The 21,470-nt window shown below is 37.2% G+C and overlaps 1 protein-coding gene across 6 annotated transcripts in view; it reads right to left on the bottom strand.

Annotated features, from left to right (window-relative positions):
• Nucleotides 1-21,470, bottom strand: part of VCAN (versican) — a 111,397-nt gene that overhangs the window by 63,617 nt on the left and 26,310 nt on the right. For all 6 annotated transcript variants that reach the window (XM_082724685.1, XM_082724682.1, XM_082724684.1 and 3 more), the window contains exon 6: nucleotides 6,514-6,807. In XM_082724685.1, the coding sequence (XP_082580811.1) occupies nucleotides 6,514-6,807 (294 nt within the window). The remainder of the gene's footprint in view (nucleotides 1-6,513; nucleotides 6,808-21,470) is intronic.

A 21,470-nucleotide genomic window follows, 5' to 3' on the forward strand; every position in this document is an offset into this window, starting at 1 on the left:
CAGTGTTTGTGAAGTGCTTCTGTGTATATTGGGGTGACCCAGAAGTGTTCTGTGACGAAGGGCATCTAGAAACTATAATTATATTAACTCAAGGGCAGACATTTGAACATATCATAGTCACAAACTCATCATTTGTTTTACATGGTAAGGCTTATCACTGCTTTCACCCATAAGGATGAATGGCTGCTTTCGGTTAAGGAAAATGAATATGTTGTAGTTTTAAGACAAGGAGAAGTCCAAAACCATATAAACGCAGAGTTTGGAAACAGTAGCTAGGTTACTTATCAGAAACTACAGCAGCAACTTGGGGCCTACTAGGAAAACGTGGTAATACTGTTCTGAAGGCTTCTTCTGTCCGCTGCCTCTTCTCCCTCCTTCTCAAGTTGTGCTCTGTCTCAGGGGAGAGGGAGTGCCTCAGATTGCAAAACAACAAAAAAGCCACATCAAATGTACCCGAGTTACATATAAACTATTACATTGTCCATAACGTGGAGGGCTTCATAAAAACAGGATATTAAATTTTTTAGTACCACCCTTCACTTGAGTCCAGGTGTTGGGACATTTGTCTTTACCTTCATTTCAAGTCTGCAGTGTAGTCTTGGGTTTCTAATAAACAATAAGACATTTCTGGCAGAGGCTGCTTGGCATTTGTGATAGATTCACATTTTGCTCTATGTTCTACACACTACGTTTGTAACTCTTACAAGGGTCTTGGTTCCAGGCTTACTTTAGCATGAAACTTAAAAGTCGAGCAGGAAGTGAAGTACCCACATGATGTATTTTAGGTCTGTAATTACAAATCACTGGAAACAACCCTGAGCATCAGAAAGAATGGGCTCAGGCAATAAAAAGTAACATGTCATCATAAAATGCTACATTATAATACCTCCAGATTTACAGAGGATGGCCTCTCCTTTTTAAAGAAATTTAAACTGAGTAGCTAAGTGACAATGTTGTAGACAACAAGATTCTTCTTCAACATAGGGAAAATGCAGCAGAGCTTAGCATGCAGAGATTTTGTTTCTTACCAAAAAATTAGATTTTCAAAAATTTAACTAGTCACCACTAAACTCAGAAAGAACTGTTCTAAAGAAACCTGTAGTCATTGTCTCACCACATCCAGTATGACTTAAAACTAGCTGTATGGGGGAATACCTGTTCTCCCTGATGAGAGTTGTCACATCTGTAGTATCTGTAATATCTGTGTCTAACTCTCAATAATCCCCAAACAGTAGTCCTTGGAAAACTAAACTGGGTATCTTTGCACTCCACCTATCATGTTAAAACTTAATTATATTAGGGCAGTGAAACTGCTGTGTCTGATACAAGAATCATAAATATATGTTGTTACGTAATTGTCTAAACCCACAGAACGTAGAGTACAAAGGATAAAACTTTACTTACTATGAACTTCGATTTATGGTATGCCCACATGTGTTCATCAGCTGTAACAAATGCACCATTTTGGTGGGCAATGCTCATAATAGGGGAGGCTGTGCACAACAAGGGACGGGGTACATAGGAAATCTAACTACCCTGAAACCTAAAACTGCTTTAAAAACTAACATCTATCATAATAATTTGAGGACAAAATGATGTGATTTTGTTGTAAATCAGACTTGAGTTATAACAGGTTCTTTATTTTTGGTTCGGATGAGCTGTTATTAGCTGTGGTCATTCCCCAGACCATTCTGAAGCCCAGATTCACTAATTTTAGAATGAAAACTTGGTGGCCATTTACATTATGGTATCATTTAAATATTCTCCAAAGTCTGCACTATTTACCTGATACTATTGTATGCTGGAACAAAACTAAACAAAAATAATTGGACTCTTCAGAAACATTAAGTAATTTTTTTCTCCTCATAAGAAAATCTTTTTCTATATGCATTTCCTGGAAGAAGATTTGGTCTATTTTGATTGACATGAACAACTTAAGGAACCAAAGTGTGGCTGATATCTCTCTTTTAATTCAATTCTCTATCCTCTGAAATTCCACAACTATTACCTCATTTCACTGCCAAATATTATGTCCATCTTCTAACAGTTTTCTTTGGAGAAATAGTAAAATGTACATACAGAGAAAGTTCCCGTGGAAACATAACATAATCACTTATCACACTTCATATTAGAGAAAAAATAATCACATTACTGTTAATAACCGCAAAAGAGCTAATTTTCCTTTTTTTCCTCTTATTTCCATGGCTGATGAAATTAACTTAAAAGGAGATAATATGACATTAGGGCTAAACAGAAGGCCTGTGTATCAGGTTGTCCCACGTTCCAACCCAAGTTCTGGGCTAGCATCTTCTTACAATGCTGTGAAAATACTTTTGTAGTGTTTTAAAAATAAAGGATTCAGATTTTAAAATCTAAATTGTACATCATTGCCGATTATTACTGTATCGTTGGTGTTGCCTTTGTCTAGTCCTGGAACATAGTAAAGTGACAGCAATATGTCTCAGAGAATCCCCCTTACAAAGTCAGGATTTATGTGATTTAGTTTTCAAAAATCAAAAATAAGGGTTTTTAATAATTTTAGAGCTCTGTTTAAAAGTCTGCTTATAATTAAGTTAATTAATTCTACTATTTGGAATGGAAAACCTCAGACTTCCTTGGGGTTGGGTGGCTTTTTCGTCAACTTAACAGCTGACTTCCATCATAACTCAGAATATCTGATCATTGTTTCAACCACTCCAAAAAAAGGAAATAATTTTAAAAACCACAAGTATCTACAAAGAGATATCTTAAGGATAAATGCTAATATATTAATGGTGACTATTACAAAGGTGAACATGCAACTCCAAGTTATGCCAAAAGTGTCCTTCCAAAAGAATTCACGTAGAGAAATTTTTGAATTGGAAAACTACCAGTGTTCCTTTAGTTTCATTATTAAGGAAGCCAACAGAAATCAGCATATTTCTTTTCCCACAAAAGCTCCTTTCCAATCTTTGCAGCTGTCTGCCACACAGATGTTTTGCATCACTGTACTTATGGTATTTTATGTCCTATGGACTCTCTTTTCTTTGCTTCTGTTATAAGACATGAGGCAGATTTTCCCAATAAAATATAAAGATCCTGTTAGCAGCATGATAGTCAATTTAACGCACACCCGTACCGCCCACTTTATATGAAAGTGACTAATTTCAAATTAGTTCTTCTATATGAAAAGGTTTCCTATGTAAATAACTGTAAACATAAGAATTCACAAACAGAGTGGATATACAATAAGTTGATTCGGACTTCATTGTTAAATACAGAGTAAAGGCTGGAACAATGGCATTAGATGCAAACTCTTATTAAAAAGTTTTACGAGTGATTGAATGCCAACAGACTGAAATTCAATAAACAGAAAACATATTTAAAATACCATTTCGGGAAGGATTAGTTTTGGTGCCTACAGTCAGATTATGGTCGAGGGCACAAAAAGGATCACAAGCACACCATAGGTTAGAAGAGCAGGTCAACTTGAACGTGAACAAATATGTAAGAAGTATAGCATATGAAGTGGCGGGAAATTATTTAGCCTTCTCTAAATCATAATTCTAGTTCCTAGCTTAATCAAACAGAAGGATTTTTTAAAAATTGTTCAAAGCTAGATCACATAGATGACCAAACACAAATAAGAATTTCAAAACAAGAAAATTATTTCAGTTGAGGAAGATGCTGAGGGACAACTGAACAACTGTGCTCAGTTCAATAATAGAAATAGGTGTTATTTAGAGTTTGGTCTCCAACTTAAAAAGGAAAAATGGGCACTAAGTCCAATGCAATGAATTTGGATAATTAGAAAAACTATCCAACGGCGATGGTAATAGAATATGAGAATGTTTTCTAGGAAACATGCTCTATCTCCCTGTACTGGAGAGCATTAATAACATAACATGAGAGATTATCCTGAGTCTTGAGTGGCTCTGATTCACTTAAATTTGGGGATGTATGGATGATTTTCCAAAGCCCTAACTCTCTTTGACAGAACTTGCTTAACTTTGAAGTCAAAGAAAAATGAAAGGTGCACAATTAAGTTTAATCATCACAGGTAAATACACAGGAAAATTTCATTTCACAAATGTACTAATTTCCTTGTTTTTCATTCTGCTTGACATGAATAGATTCTAATTATGCTTGTCATTGGCTATTGTTAATATTCTATTCAGTGATGGTAGAAGGAAAAGAGAATGAAAGCAAAGTGAGGTTTGGTATTTTTCATTCACCAATAAGTGTCTTTAAAAGCCCCTTCTACATTCGGTAAAAAGCAAGCAAGAGAAATATGGTTCTATTTCTAAATTCCTCTACTTAACCAACCAGCAGTATATCTCTGAAATCGCATCTGGAGCTCTTGCTGAGGTCACAACTCATACATCTTACCCTAAGTATTTAGCTACCACTCAACTATGTGGCAAAATTGAATAACAGTCAAGTCATTTGAGAATATTTTTTAAATTCCTTTAAGGATATACACTAAAAGAATCCTTGGGAAACAGAATTAAGAAATTTTGGGAAGCTATTGGCCCTGTGTATGGTTTAAGAAATATTTTTATGTTATGACTAAGCCTTCTAAATCTTTTAGATGCTGAATACATTTTGAATATAATAGGCCTTAGGGAAAAATAAACAAGAATCTAACCCTTAGATTAGATTTAGATTAGTTTAGATTATGCTTTGGTTTGGAAAAAAACCAAAATTTGAACCATGATATTTGGAAGTTATATATTTCCAAGTTCTATAGATTCAAATGAATTAGAAAAAAAACTGGACCTAAACTTTTCAAACTTTTGTCAAATTTTACATAGGTTTTTAGCAGGTGGTTATTGTATTTGAAACTAAGTATCTTGTCATTTCATGTGTTCACGTGAATTCCTCATTTAAATAAATAATTTAAAAGACATCAGGATGAATTCTTTGTGGCTTCAGATAGCCTTCGGTTTAAGTTTTACCCTCAGGGAGGAAAAAAAAGTGTTGTTTAAAAGTTCTCTCTTGCCAGTTTTATCAAGCACAATTGAGCAAGGTAGCCAAGTTGGATAATTCCACTCCTTCCCTAATTAAACCTCTCTAACCCTGTCCCCCGGAAACCAATCTGACTTCCGTTCTTAATCATAGTCACTTAATGAAAAACTGATTTTAGAGCTTCAACTACTTGAGAGTCACTGTTAAAAGAATGTCTATGTTTCTACTTTTAGAGATAGGCGTTCCTTTTTAATGTTTCTTTTGCTGAAAATAACTAAGGAAGAGCTTTTCTTTTGTTTCAGAGTCTAGGAACAAAAGTCAGTATTTTCAAGTGGCTTTTTATGGCCAGCTTGTATTGCACTGATACCCAACACACGGCTTTCACACTGAGAAAGCTGAGTCCATGGGAGGGGATGTGGGCAGAGGCAGCTCAGAAGGGAGGCAGCGGCACGTGAGAACACACTTTTCCGCCGCACAGATGCCTCTTCTACTCAGACATCCTAGCTGTGACTTTTTGGTTGATCTAAAGAATGCTTGTTTATTTCACTTTAGAAACCAACTACATAATATGCTAGTATATTTTCTATTCATTTATTATGTATTACTACGACAAAGTATATTGGAAACTTGGTAAAACCTTTTACTATATTTCAATATAACGTGGCTCTACTTTGAACATAACTCACCCCAAATGTTAGGAAATCTTTGTTTAGCTGTCACAACAATATAGATCCTTCAGTAAAAATCACAATGAGACTCTGGATTACTCGCTTGTTTGATCAAGCATCCTACAAGCACGATATTATGTCATGTGACTACTACTGCTAAAATAATTTAAGGACATCTGAAAATTCTAAATAATTATATCATGAATGTGGAGAGATGTTACTTAAGATCACTTTTAAAGAGCAAACCTAACTGAAGATAGCCTACGTTACACCTTTCAAAGAAAACAGACCATACTTCAATATGATACTAGAGAATTGGTGATTAGAAGGCACATATTTTCATTACTTGAATTAAAATCAGATAAAAGGAGATACTTATTTATAGCATGGTTTCCTGTTAGGTATTAACTGAATGTTATGATTATCCATCTCTGTTCCAAGTACTTACCTGCAGTTACTGAAACTGGAATTCTCCACCATTTCAAAGAAAGACATACCAAAAATAAAATATGCAAAATTCAAGGATTCAACTCAGCCACAGTTGGCCTCAAAATTACAGCACCAACAATCTAATTACATTTAAGGACTGCAATTAATGTTAAAAAGAAACACAAAAAAACTAATCAGAAATATGTTCTGTGGTTCTAGGTACAAAGGAGCACAGTTAAGAACCTAACTTGACATTCCTCACCACCTCTAAAAGAACATCTGTCAAACTTCCTGTTGTTTTAACTGTATCACTGCCATTTATTGGCTTTTGAAAGTCACTGAACTGTTTCCATTCTGTGTGTACACTGCAAGACATGGAATCCATTCCCATTGCTAGATGAACACCAATGCCTGTCTTCGAAGTATTTTTTTAAAATCTGTAATTTTTAAAAAGGTATCAAACACTTACGTTTAAAGCAGTAGGCATCAAATCTGCTATCAGGGGTAGGGAAGCCTGTCTGGTTCTCAAAACGATACAGGGTTCTCACCCCAAGTAAACCACCTCCACACTGGGCCCTGGCCACAGTCACAGGGTGGCGAACGCTGGCGTCAGACAGCCACCCATAATCGCACTGGTCAAAGCCATTCCTCCAAGCGGCTTGGAGTTCCCCCACTGTTGCCAGCCGGGCGTCCTGGTTTTCACACTCTTCTTCAGCCTCCTCAAAGGTAAGTTTATCAGGAGCAGTGATATGGAATACTTCACCTGAAATAAGGAGGGGAAAAGACACAACAACAAACTTAAGTTTTACTATTCATTCCCTTCTCATTTAGGGGTGGGCGGGGAGTACAAGAAGAAGGATATAATGCTTTTTTCATGTCAAGGTAGCAGCTTCTGATACTTTAAAGCAGTAAACAGCATGGTTACTCAATTTTGTCACTATTAATGTGACACATCCCAGAAAAGTTCACATATATTAACTTTATTATCAAATGACTGCTTCTATGGGCCATGGGTATACAGAAGCAACCATTTGATAATAAAGTTACAGTCAGTTCTTTAAAATGAACAAATCTTTTCCATTGATTCTTTGGACTACTATCTGGGAAAAGAGTTTTCTCTTCAGCAAAAGAGCAGGCTGGAAAGGGAAACTGCACCGAAATGTCACCCAGGTTATTTCATGTTGTTTCACCTGAAATCAAACAGTAGCTCTTAAACCCTCCTTCTCACCTATCACTACCATCAAAATGGATGGGCTCCCATCAAATTAAAAAACAAAACAAGGAAAACTCCAGGGTTTAAAGATGGGAAGGGACAGAAGCAAGATGGATTCCATGATTGCTATGTCAGAGACTAAGAGTGCATGGAGGCCAGCTAACTTAGCTCCCACTCAACTGGCCCAAGTGACCAAGGTCCCCCTGGAGGAAGTGGCATTTTTTTTTCTTTTTCCTCTTTATGTATTTTTTTAATTGTGTATGTTAGTCACCATACAGTACGTCATTAGTTTCTGATATACTGTTCCATGATTCATTGTTTGCATATAGCACACCCAGTGCTCCATGCAATTCATGCCCTCCTTAATACCCATTACCAGACTCACCCACCCCCTCTCTTCTAAAACTCTCCATTTGTTTTCTGGAATCCATAGTCTCTCATGGTTTATCTCCCACTCCGATTTCTCCCCTTTCATTTTTCCTTTCTCCTAATGTCCTCCATGCTATCCTTACGTTCCACAAATAAGTGAAGCCATATAATTGACTTTCTCTAATTGACTATTTGATTTATTTCACTTAGCACAATCTCCTCCAGTCCCATCCATGTTAATGAAAAAGTTGGGTGTTCATCCTTTCCGATGGCTGAGTAATATTCCATTGTGTATATGGACCACATCTTCTTTATCCATTTGTTTGTTGAAGGGCATCTTGGCTCTTTTCCACATTTTGGCTACTGTGGACATTGCTGCCATGAACATTAGGGTACATATAGCCCTTCTTTTCACTGCATCTGTATCTTTGGGGTAAATACCCATTAGTGCAATTGCCGGACCATAGGGTAACTCTATTTTTAATTTTTTGAGGAACCTTAACAATTTTCCAATGTGGCTGTACCAATTTACATTCCCACCAACAATGTAAGAGAGTTCCCCTTTCTCCACAATTTCTCCATTTGTTGTTTCTTGCCTTGTCGATTTTTGCCATTCTAACTGGTATAATACCGATTTTGTGGTTTTGATTTGAATTTCCCTGATGGCTAATGATGATGATCAATTTTTCACATGTCTGTTAGCCATTTGCATGTCTTCTGTGGAGAAATGCCTGCTCAAGAAGACACAAAAGGATGGAAGAACATTCCATGCTCATGGATCGGAAGAATAAACATTGTTAAAATGACTATGCTACCTAGAGCATCTATACTTTCAATGCCATCCCAATCAGAATACCAGTGGCATTTTTCAAAATGCTGGAACAAACAATCCTAAAATCTGTATGGAACCAGAAAAGACCCCAAATCTTCCAGAAAAATGTTGAAAAAGAAAACAAAGCTGAGAGGTATCACGTTGCCTGATTTCAAGCTACATTACAAAGGTGTGATCACCAAGACAGCATGGTACTGGCATAAAAACAGACACAGACCAATGAAACAGAATAGAGAGGCCAGATATGGACCCTCAACTCTATGGTCAACTAATCTTCAACAAAGCAGGAAAAAAAATCCAATGGAAGAAAAGATAGTCTCTTCAATAAATGGTGTTGGGAAAATTGTACAGCTATATACAGAAGAATGAAACCGGACCATTCTTTTACACCATACACAAAGATAAACTCTAAATGGATGAATGACCTCAGTGTGAGACAGGAATCCATCAAAATCCTAGAGGAGAACATAGGCAGTAATCTCCTTGACATCAACCACAGCAACTTCTTTCAAGACACGTCTCCAAAAGCAAGGGAAACAAAAGCGAAAATGAACTATTGGGACTTCATCAATATAAAAAGCTTCCACACAGCAAAGGAAGCAGTCAACAGAACAAAGAGAGAACCCACAGAATGGGAGAAGATATGTGCAAATGACACTACAGACAAAGGGCTGATATCCAAGGTCTATAAAGAACTTCTCAAACTCAACACCCAAAAAAAAATAGGTAAGTCAAAAACCGGGCAGAATGGGCATGTTTTTATTTGCTACTCAACTCTGCTCAGTTGCTACTCACTCTGCCCAGGGTGCAACCTCTCACAATCTGTCTGCTCAGAAGAGGGGCCCTTTTCCAGGTCTCACAAAGACACCACATGTGCTAGCAGGGGTTCTAACCATGTTTGAGAAACTCTTCTATTTGCTTACTGATTAACAAAGAAAGGCTTAACGTTTACTTTGCCCATCACCCAGCCCAATTAACAGAGAATCTGTTCATAATAACTTAATATGTCACAATAAAATATTCTGGAAATGCTAGAGACTTCGTTAAATTGGTACTTAGGGAGCTAACAAAACAACTGGCAGATATAAATTCAATGCAAATTAAACGATGCCTCTCACATTTGAGCACAAGTGGCTCAAAGACAGAGGCAGGATGAGAGAGTGCCTAAGCAAATAGAGCAGGCAGAAGGAATAGACAATGAGGTAGGGAGGAAGCTAAAATATTGATAGCCCATTACTACAGCAGCGGCGGGTCCCGGTCTGCCTCTCACTGAGACCGCTTTCTGATTCTATGATATATTAGACAACGGGTACTCCAGAGCTCTCAGGATTCAGCTCTTTTCACCTGACTGAAGGCAGATGTAACAGGCAATTGTTTAAAATGAATAGAGCCATTACTCTTTCTCAGTGTGCGATAGCTTTATAAAACAAGAAAAATTAGTGATGGGAAAAATGGTCAAATCACACACGTCAGCTTTTGTCACTAAGAATCTAAAATAGGCCAAATCCCTGTAAGAGCTATTTGAAGAAGAGAGAACAAAATGACTTCTACCTGATGGAAAAAAAGTAAGGGAAAGTGGGAATGGGTTTTTGTCTTTAACTGTGTATGTAGGCTGGCAAGGAAAGCAATCTCAAATCCAAAAATACACCGTAAGACCGTAAGTTGCTGCTCCCCATTCCTGCACCATCTCCCTCCCTAAGAAGTTGTAAAAGCATAAGGGTCACAGTCCCACTTACGGAGTAGATCTTCAATAATCCTCGCTAAGTGAATGGCATTTCAAGTTCTTGTTAAGGAACAGGGTGCTCTTTTTCTTCCACCCTCCCCAAGCAGCACATTCAAAAAAGCCGCCTGCTGCAGAGCTTTGGGGAGCTGCGGTCCAAGAACAGCTGATTCATCTCACCTATGGATTTGGCTTAAAGCAACAAGGGGAAAGGCAGACAGAGAGACTGGGTCTGTGTGCTCCAGAGCAGCCTCATTCACTTCAAAGGAAGGCGAGTGTGAAAGAGGGCAGCGCGCCAGACTGCTTGCCTCTAAGGTAGAGCACTTGCATTTGTTATTACAGCTGGAATATCTTTCTGAGGCCTTAGTTCCCTGCATTGTGACGTACTGCAACTTCGAGGTGAATGACTGCTCCTTTATACTAATGAGAGTGATCAGCCAACCAGAGCAGACAGAGAACTGGAATTGGGAGAGTAAAAGTCTGCTACTGCAAACAGCAGTGCCAGCCTGTATGTGGGGGGAAATCAACTTCTCCAACTGCGGCCAACCAAAGGGCTAATGAGGGAAAATGACAGCATGATTTCATGGGTAACTGGTTTCCCCTCTTAAACAGCAAACATGTTTGGGGTGTTAAAGGAAAGAAAGGTTTCAGAATATGCTGATCGGTTAAAAAGAGAATTCCCTTATTATTATTATTAAATCTATACAGATCTACTTATAGAATTTTTATATAGACATTCATTAGATCTGACTATATTGCAGTCAATTATTTAATTCATTTGTTTGGAAGATATAATTTCCATCCACCTATTCAGTGCCCATAAAATGATTATTTATTTGATTAAATTCTATTATCCACAACACCACCTGTTTTCCTTTATACGTAGGAACTTTTCAAACACTGAAAATAAAATTTTAAAAAAATGAAAAAGCTGTCATTATTGGGTTTCATTCAACTCAGATTTAAAAAAAAAAAAAAGATTTCACTGCCACTGAGTTTAAGGTGAGAATCAAAATAATTCATTTATAAAGATATATATATTAAATTATTTTATTTTAAGAAGATGAAAAGAAAAATATTTATTTTAACTCTGTTCCAAAAAGTAAATATCTAAGACCTCCTAAATCATGATTCTTTAACATGAACATTACTTTGCCCACTTAGAAAATCTAATAATAAAGCACCTACAGTATAGAATTACCTTACTGTATCCTGAAGCTGTTACAATTAACACTCAATCCACACCAAAAATGGCAAGTCAAATAACCTAACTTTGCTCTTCATATGTATTAACCTCAAAATATTAAGGCCTGGACATCTTATACTTTTGAGAAGTATGCAAGAATATCCTAACATATGGGCGCCTGGGTGGCTCAGTGGGTTAAGCCGCTGCCTTCGGCTCAGGTCATGATCTCAGGGTCCTGGGATCAAGCCTCGCATCGGGCTCTCTGCTCAGCGGGGAGCCTGCTTCCTCCTCTCTCTCTGCCTGCCTCTCTGCCTACTTGTAATCTCTCTCTGTCAAATAAATAAAGAAAAAATCTTTAAAAGAATATCCTAGCATCTGTTTTATACTGAAACCCAAACCAGAAAATAGAAAAGGTAAGTCGATAGGTAATGCATAGCAGTAATTGAACTAATCCATATTACTAAGTGTCTTGGATTCCTAAGACATCTATGACCAGCGGAGAAGTACTTTTCTGTTGTTGTTGTTCATTAGATGCTTGGTTTTCCTTAATAATCCTTTGACATTATATATCTTTTATCTAACATAATACAAACATAGGTGACTTATCTAAAGTCCAGAGATAAGGGCAAATAAGGCACCAAAGAACCAAGAGAAAGAGAAAGAAAATCTGGGAAATTAAGAAAAGCCACTCAGTGCATTCACTTAGTTTCTCTCTCTACAACATGACTTAAGTGGTCAGGTTGTGTAAGTGCCTGCCCTGAAGTTATCTTAAAAGCACCTTTTTTTGCCTCAGATGTATGTAATGAAAGTTCCTTCTGAATCACAGTACTGCTTTAGAGAGGGAGAGGAAGCAAATCTTTTGTGAGATAAAATGCCTATTTTATTAGCACAGGACAAGGCTGTGTTCTCGTCCTACCTCTGCATACTTGGAACTAAGCCATTTAATGTTCCTTAGATTCACTGGATAGTTGCATTCTCGGATGGCAAAAATTACTTTCACAAGTTGACAATGAGTCCACTCTCTAAGTTCCAGAAGTAGCCTCTTCAAGGTAGCTACATCTACAAGACACTTATCATCAAACTGGTAACTAGAGTATAGATTTGGAACCTGTTTGTAAATGTTATCTACCTATGAGAAAATACTTAATTTTTCTCTAAAGAGAACAAATAAAATGTCAGGAAAGAAATACGCAAAATGTTTACATATAATTATTTAACATAAGAGGTCAAGTTAATTTAAGTTAGCATAAGTAAGAATTCATTGAGGTATATACATATATGCTCACTTTAGTACACATGTGAGATACAATAATGCAGAATGGAGGATTGCACACATAGGATAATGTTCATATTCATCTGAAAAACATATATGTGGTATCTTAATGCATATTTTCCCAAAATCTCAAGTTAAATGTCACTGGTTTGAATTATTACTGTTATTTCACCTTTCTAGGGATGTCCTAGAAGAAACTGGAAGACACCGCTGGTGAGACTTTAATATCTGGTGACATCCCACAAACTAAATTTACCTTAATCATGGGAATTAACATCATCAGAAATATTAAGGAAAAAAATACTTTATTTGACGACTAACTGCCTCAAGACTCCGTGGAAATTGGACCATGCATGTTCTTTTTCCCACACTTCTGATTGCTAAATGGAAAAGTGGTTTCTTGGCAGACTAAAAAATGACACACTCTAAAATGGCAAGCAATGATGAAAACAAATCAAACACTGAAATGACCCACACTGTTCAAAAGCTAGAGTTTACAACCAGGAGTAACTCAGAACAACTATTAGAGAGCCTGGTTCTAGAGCAAAGTGAGGATAAGTTCTTACTCTCCTGCCGACAATTCCCTGTGAATTCCAAGAGAAAAAGGGAATTGGCAAGGGCAGGACATGCATAATTACTCCATTCCCTGCTGCACTCAGCAGCCAGGTAGCCAAAACCAAAAATCCCACAATTTTTCTCACTGGGTATATTTGCTGGGTAATGTGATAAGTGTTTATTGTTTGTTTCTGTTTACTTGTGCTCATAACCCTTCTATCATGAACTGTCCAGTCTGAAAATAACTTCTTATAAACTAATCATATTTCCCTTTATCCATTTAAAAAGGACTCTCTGATTTTTTTTTTTTTTTCACTTTAAGGAAGTTCAAGATTTGTCAATGTTACTACACTGTCTTGCTATTTAAGTTATACTAAAGTAACAAATATATGTAATGGTAGTTACAGTAAGTAAGCTGGAAGCAATCACCTGAAGGAGCTTCTAAATGCCAATATAATAAAATCACTTATGGCAAGTATCCTGATAATAAAAGCAATTCAGCATAATTATTGCTAGCTTTGAAGTTTTGGACTTTTAAGTTTCAAAGGAGGTTTCTTTTTTCTTTTCTTTCTCTCCATGTCTCTCCTGTCCTCTCACACTCTTTCATTCTTGCTCTTTTTCTGACTCCGTCTATATACACACAATCAAAGCATTGAAGACTAGTGCCCATTATACTCTGGATCACAAAATCCATCAGTTGTACCTGTTTGATTAACAGCTAACTTACACTGCTATATAATCTTTTGAGGGCCGATATTTAAAGATAATTCAAAAGCATGTCAGTTTCCCTAAGATTTGATCCTTTAACCTGCTCGGAGATCAAACTTCCATCACGATGACAAGAAAATCTCAGGGGCTGCCAACATAATTTTGCTCCATCTCTAGTGCTAGGCTGGCAGTGTTTCCAATATGGGGGCAATGGGATTGTAAAGACAGATCAGCACCTTTCAGATTTCTCACTTTTCTTAGGCTGAAGGAGAAGCATGATGTGGCTTAGAACATAGATAGAATTTTGAATTTATAGCTTCTTCTTCTTTTTTTAATATTTTATTTATTTATTTGACAGAGATCACATGTAGGCAGAGAGGCAGGCAGAGAGAGAGGAGAAAGTAGGCTCCCTGCTAAGCAGAGAGTCCGATGTGGGGCTCGATCCCAGGACCCTGGGATCATGACCTGAGCCGAAGGCAGAGGCTTTAACCCACTGAGCCACCCAGGCGCCCCTGAATTTTTAACTTCTAATTACTAAAGAATTGTCATCAACTGGCTCTGATAGTCAGTTAATGTGCTCTAAGTCAGATAACAATTCATGAGAAAAGGAATCCATGTACTTGTCAATGTGTTATTATACAAGATCTTGTGTATGTCAATTTCAAGGGCTTAAAGAGATAGGAAGTCCCACTAAAATTTAAACATATTTTTATGGTTTTTCAGGATGTCAGATCTCATTCCTTCCCACTGACAGAGCAGTAAGATTTTAATTAGAGTGAGAAAGAAGTTCTAAATAATTTCTGGATGTCTGAGTCTTCAAAATATGTGAGATTGAATGTGTTATTTGATTTGACAGGCACAGTATGGCTGCAGGTCAACACAGGACGATCAGCCTAGTTTGGCTTTTTTTTTTCTTTTTACTTTTCACAGATGAAAGGTAAATGGCCACTGTATTTCCTAAGAAGCTCTTTCAGTTCAGAACTCCAAAAGATCCTGACATTAAAACCTTAGAGCAAATGACCATCACACGCTTCAAGGGATGTATATCATGGCAAGTCTACTTATGGTAAGATTATAAATGAAAGGGTCTATATATAGAAAATCTTAAGAATGTCATTAAAAAACTATTAGAACAAATAAACAAGTTCAGCAGAGTTGCAGGATACAAGGTACAAGACCAATATATAAATGCATTTCCATATACTTCCCACAAACAGAAAAAGAAATAAAGAAAACTCCATTTTCATTTGCATTAAAAATAACAAAATATTTAGGATGAAATTTGAGAAAAGTACTGTAAAATTTATACTCTGAAAGGTATAAAACACTGATGAAAGAAATTAAAGACAGTCTTTTTTTTTTTAAGATTTTATTTATTTATTTGACAGACAGAGATCACAAGTAGACAGAGAGGCAGGCAGAGAGAGAGGAGGAAAAAGGCTCCCTGCTGAGCAGAGAGCCTGAAGAGGGGCTTGATCCCAGGACACTGGGATCATGACCTGAGCTGAAGGCAGAGGCTTTAACCCACTGAGCCACTCAGGCGCCCCAAAGACAGTCTTAAGAACGAAAAAAACATCCCATATTCATGGATCAGAAGATTTATTATGGTTTTTAGATGGCAATACTCTTCAAATTGATCTAGAGATTCAACACAATCCCTATCAGAAGCCCAGCTGGCCTCTTTGTAGAAATGGAGAAGCTGATCCTAAAATTCATATGAGAACTCAAGGAACCCAGAATAACTAAAATGATTTTGAAAAAGAACACAGAGGTCTCATACTTTCCAATTTCAAAATTTACTACAAAGCAATAGTAATCAAGACAATGTGGGACTGACATAAGTACAGACACATAGATCAATGGAATAGAACGGAAAGTCCAGAAACAAACACATATATCTATGATGAGTTGATTTTCAAAAAGGTGCCAAGGCCATTAAATAGGGGAAAGAATAGCCTTTTCAACAAATGGTGCGGGGACAACTAGATGTCCACATGCTAAAGAATGAATCTGGACTCTTAACTCATACTACATACAAAATTAACTCAAAATTAATCAAAAGAAAAGTAAAACTTAAAACTTGTAAAACTTGTAGAAGAAAATACAGAAGCAAGCCTTCATGACTGAGGATTTGGCAGTGTTTTCTTAGATATGACATCAAAAGTACAAACAAACAAGAACATATAGCTAAACTGGACTTCATTAAAATTCAAAAATTTTGCATGTCAAAGCACCCTACTGAGAAAGTAAAAACGACAACTCATGGAATGGGAAAAAATAGGTGCAAATCTTCTGAGAAGAGGCTTTAATCTAGAGTATATAAAGAACTCTTGTGACTCAACAACAAAAAGACATTCCAGTTACAAATGGGTAAAGGTTCTCAACAGACATTTCTTTTTTTTTTTAAGTGAGGTTTCATTGACATACATTATATTCATTTCAGGGGTACAACATGATGATTGAATATTTGTATATATTGCAAAATGATCACTATAGTAAGTCTAATTAATATCCATTACCACACATTGTAACTATATCTGTAACTGATATTTTTTCTTGTGATGAGAACTTTTAATTTTTACTCTCTGGGCAACTTTCAGATATGCAATATAATATAATTAACTATGGTTGCCATGGTGTATATTACATCATCATGACTTGTTCATTTTATAACTAGACTGGAATAGACATTTCTCTGAGAAGATATATAAATGGTCAATAAGCGCACGGAAAGTCGCTTAACATCATTAGCCATAAAAGAAGTACAAATTAAAACCACAATGAAATATTATTGCACACATGTTAGGATGGTTGCAATCAAAATCTCAGATAAAAACAAGTGTGGGCAAGGATGGGAAAGAACCAGGATCCCATTATAGTGCTGGTGAGAACTGAAAATGGTGTGGCCACACTGGAAAACAGGCTAGCAGTTCCTCAAAAAGTTAAAAACAAAATTACCATTTAATCCAGCAATTCTAATCATTACAACACAATGAATAAACAATCATTACTCAAGAATTAAGATATTCTTATTGGAGAAATCAGAGATTTGGGAGAGTATGAAGAACATTTTCTCTCTTCTTGGTTGTTAAGACTACTGCTCTGCTGGGGTATTCTGTGGTGGCCACAAGAGTTTACCACAGTGGAATAGGAAAAAGGGTATATCCCATTATGGCAAAAAGAAGAGTTAAAAAAAGGAAATACTTGGGGCGCCTGGGTGGCTCAGGAGGTTAAGCCTCTGCCTTCAGCTCAGGTCATCTTAGGGTTCTGGGATTGAGCCCTGTGTTGGGCTCTCTGCTCAACCGGGAGTCGGCTTCCCCTTCTCTCTCTGCCTGCCTCTCTCCCTATTTGTGATTTCTCTCTCTGTCAAATAAATAAATAAAATCTTTATTAAAAAAAAAAAAAAGAAAATACTTGACAAGGTTTTCACAAAGATTGAGTTATATAATAATACAACCAAACAATAAATGGTTTCCTTCCTTACCTTACCCATGGAGCTACTTCACAGTCAGCCTATGGAAATCATTGTACTGAATGAGGATATCATTTTCCAGAGGGGCTGCCATTGTGCCATGCCTGGTCGCTTTCCTCACTGACTCTTAGCTACACTGTTCAAAACTCCCAAGGTCAGTTTCAGGTGCCTAGCAGGACATGCTAATTTCCAAAGCCACATGTAAAAAGCCACAGCCACAGCTATGATGTATGGTTCTACACATTCTACAGAGAATAAATGAAAAGATTTCAGCATCTTCTAGCACCAAACCAGAGTGAACTAAAGTGAAGAGGTTCTGTAATCCAGAATCAATATTTGAATCATCCACTGAACCACAGTGAGCAGGAAGCTCTTCTAGCTGACGTGGGACTTTTTAACTGAAAAAGACCAGTATCACTAATTCTTAGATCACTCCCACTGGTGAAATATTTTGTAGATTATATCCTGTGAATCCCATTAAAATTAAAAGTCAATCTGAGAGGGGAGCCTGGGTGGCTCAGTGGGTTAAAGCCTCTGCCTTTGGCACAGGTCACGATCCCAGAGTCCTGGGATCAAGCCTCGCATCAGGCTCTCTGCTCAGCGGGGAGCCTGCTTCCTCCCTCTCTCTCTGCCTGCCTCTTTGCCTACTTGTGATCTCTATCAAATAAATAAATAAAATCTTAAAAAAAAAAAAGTCAATCCAAGAATCTACAAGCAGGAAGTCACACAATTCCCAGATTTGATATCTGATTTTTGTCCAATCAAAGCCTCCCAAAAAAGCCTGAATCTTTAAGTTCTGCTTAAGACCTGTTTAATGACATTTGGGCCTTTACCTAAATTCTTAGCTAAAATCTAAAGGAGAACATATGATAACAAAAAGGAAAGGTTATTTTTTGGTTCTAGGCATAGAAGTATTACATGGTCATGAAGGTGATAGAAATATCTTGGATTTTGACATGAGGAAACACTATAAAAATTAACCTGTAAATTGCCAGTAGGAACAAAGGAACCAATCCCAATGATTGGCTAGGGTGGCAAGAAAGGAAAATTACTGTGAGAAGCTGGAAAAGAGAAAAAAGTATCTCTAGGAAGGAATTCTAATGGACGCCATGGAAAAGAATGACAGGAGCAATTCAGTGAGAAAAATTCATACCATGGTGATCCAATACAGATTAAAAAAATAGATTCTTAGTAAATTTGGTGAACAAAGTGAAGCATTTTTTTTCAAATATTATAGAAATGGAAGGGTAGTGGTATTGTATTCCAAAAGAGACAAGTCTGAAGAAATAATACAATTACCACCAAGTATTTCTCGAGTAACTATTATGTTTGTATTAATGGAATAGATCTTTCATTGTGATTGAGAGGGGCAGAGAAGATGTGTATGGCCTCTTCTCTATCATCAATTATAGAAGTTTTGCAACACAAAACAAACAGATCACATTTTGCATTCTGTGACTAAAACGCAACTAAAGGACAGTTAAATGCAAAACACGTGGAACTAACTCTATGAGAAGACCAGTTCAGACTAAGGGAATCATGTGATCTGGAAGAGCCAAAGATAGGCTCTTGGAGGTAATAAGTTTTCAGGCACAGGAAAGAGCAGAGTGTTGGAAAGCTGAGGGGTCTATGTTCTCGGAGAGGACCAAAGCAGAACTGCAGGTAGGAGCAAATGCAGGGCCTGTGGAGGGCCCGTGCACGTGTCATGTTGGAAAGAGGGAGACAAGGTTGAACTGGTTATTCTCCAGCTAGGTTTGAGGGACTTCAAAGCTCATGCAATGTTTATGCTTGAGGAGGAAGATGACAGAAATCTCAACCACAGGATGTTGAGTAGGAGAAGAACATGGACATAGTGTTTGAGCGCTTTGATGGTTGTGAAACAGGCCCTTTGAAGGTCTGTTAAAGGCACAGGGATTATCTGTGAGAATCAAAACCACAGATGAGAAACAGAAATGATTCACAAACTAGAAACATGGGTATGGAAATCAGAAGAGGATTCAGGGCTAAACAAGAAAAACCAGAAACTAATATTTCCATTTTCACTTATTTGTTATTTTGGTGTACTTTCATGACCCATTCATCCCAAAAGGCATTTGATTTTCAGTTTACCTGCAAGAACAAATTTGACATTTAACAAACTAATAAGGACACTGGAGCAATGAAAATTTGGGAAGCAGGTAGAGGAGCAGTTAAGCCTGGATAGAGGTGAAGTTATCCAAGGGGTAAGTGCAAAGCAAAGTGAGTAGAGTGGGCACTTTTAGGCTGGAGGTTAATTCAGTAATTCAAAATTTATTCAACTCTATCTGTGGAGCATGGACATAGTAGGGATATACATGGTTCCTTCCCTCCTAGAAGCCACAGTCTTTTTTTTTACTTAAGATTTTTTTAAATTTTTTATTTATTTGACAAACAGAGATCACAAGTAGGCAGAGAGGCAGGCAGAGACAGAGGAGGAAGCAGGCTCCCTGCTGAGCAGAGAGCCCGATGCTGGGCTCAATCCCAGGACCCTGGGATCATGACCCGAGCCAAAGGCAGAGGCTTAACCCACTGAGCCACCCAGGTGCCCCTAGAAGCCACAGTCTTATGGGAGAGTTAGAGGCATACGCAAACATTTGGGGGTGGTTATAGTCATATAATCAAGATTTGGAGATGTAAAGGTGAGAAAGATCAACTAGGACTTAGGAAGAGGATATGAGATGAAGGAGAAAGCCCATAATACAGACACATCAAAGTGCTGGGAACCTTACGTGAAAGCCACGAAATCAGAATAGTAGGGTACTAGTATTCCAGGAGAAGTAACAGCCAAAGGGTAGAGTTGCAGAGAAAATACAGGCCATGGAAGAATGAGATGTAAGTCCCCAAGTTTGCCTATATCAGAGGCGCAAGGAGCTCTTAGATCAGTCATTTGTCAGGTCTAGGTCTGAGACTGGAAGTATTGACTCATTTGCAAGGAAACTAAGCAGGTCACCCATGAAAATGAAAGCAGTCTGACCTCACCTATCACCATTCTTTCCAACATTCTCTTATTGATCTTATTTAGGATAGTCTTTTGTTTGTTTTGTTTTTGTTTTATTTTTCTATGACACACATACTTCCTATCAAACTGCCAGTTTTAGCACAGAAATGCATTAATTCAAAAGCACTCTCAGAATTATTTAAATGTCCCACTGGCATGACCTCCTACGGGGAATCAGATACTAGATTAATTCCTGAACACTGTTAGTCAAGAATATAATATTCTAATCAGAGAATAAACTGATTTTAAACTATTTAGGAGGGATAACACAAAAGAATTCTGTTTTTGCCACTGTATTAATTTTAATTCTTCAGTAATATTTAAGCAATTTATTGTATTCAAAATGCTTTGACATGAAAGTCATCCTTCTCATAAAGTGAGCCATTTCCAGTTATTTTCTATATACTTCAAAGCACCATGACTCAGACTTTGACAGAGCTTTGCACTCAGAACATCTCAGAAAAATTCTAGTTTGTTTTTTCAAAGATCTTTTTTTTTTTTTTTTAATTTGACAGACAGAGATCACAAGTAGGCAGAGGCAGGCAGAGAGAGAGAAGAGGAAGCAGGCTCCCTGCTGAGCAGAAAACCTGATGCAGGGCAGCGGGGCTCAATCCCAGGGTCCTGAGATCATAACCTGAGCTGAAGGCAGAGGCTTTAACCCACTGAGCCACCCAAGAGCCCCTGAAAAATTCTAGTTTTAAGAAAATTCAAGAGAAGAAATTTTACAGTCTGTCAGGATTGTTTCTACATTTTGTAATATTAATTATCAGAAAAAATTTCCTTATATTGACCCTAATTCACGGAGTTGCAATTTTAAGTCATTTCTTCTTTTTATGAATTCAGAGGAAATGAAACCTTTCATATAACCATAATCTATATTTATTGAGCAGTTAGTTTGAGACACCCACTGTGATAAAAGCTTTACATATTAACTCACTTCATCTTCATACCCTAATTAAAAAGTAAGTATTCTAATTGCCCCCATGTCAGAGGAAAAGAAACTGAAACAGAGGTAAAGCCTTGCTCAGGATCTCACAATTAGTAAGTAACAGAGCTGGGATTCAGTTGAGGTCCTTTCTGTT

Source organism: Mustela nivalis (assembly GCF_964662115.1).
Source record: "Mustela nivalis genome assembly, chromosome: 3".
NCBI lineage: Eukaryota > Metazoa > Chordata > Mammalia > Carnivora > Mustelidae > Mustela > Mustela nivalis.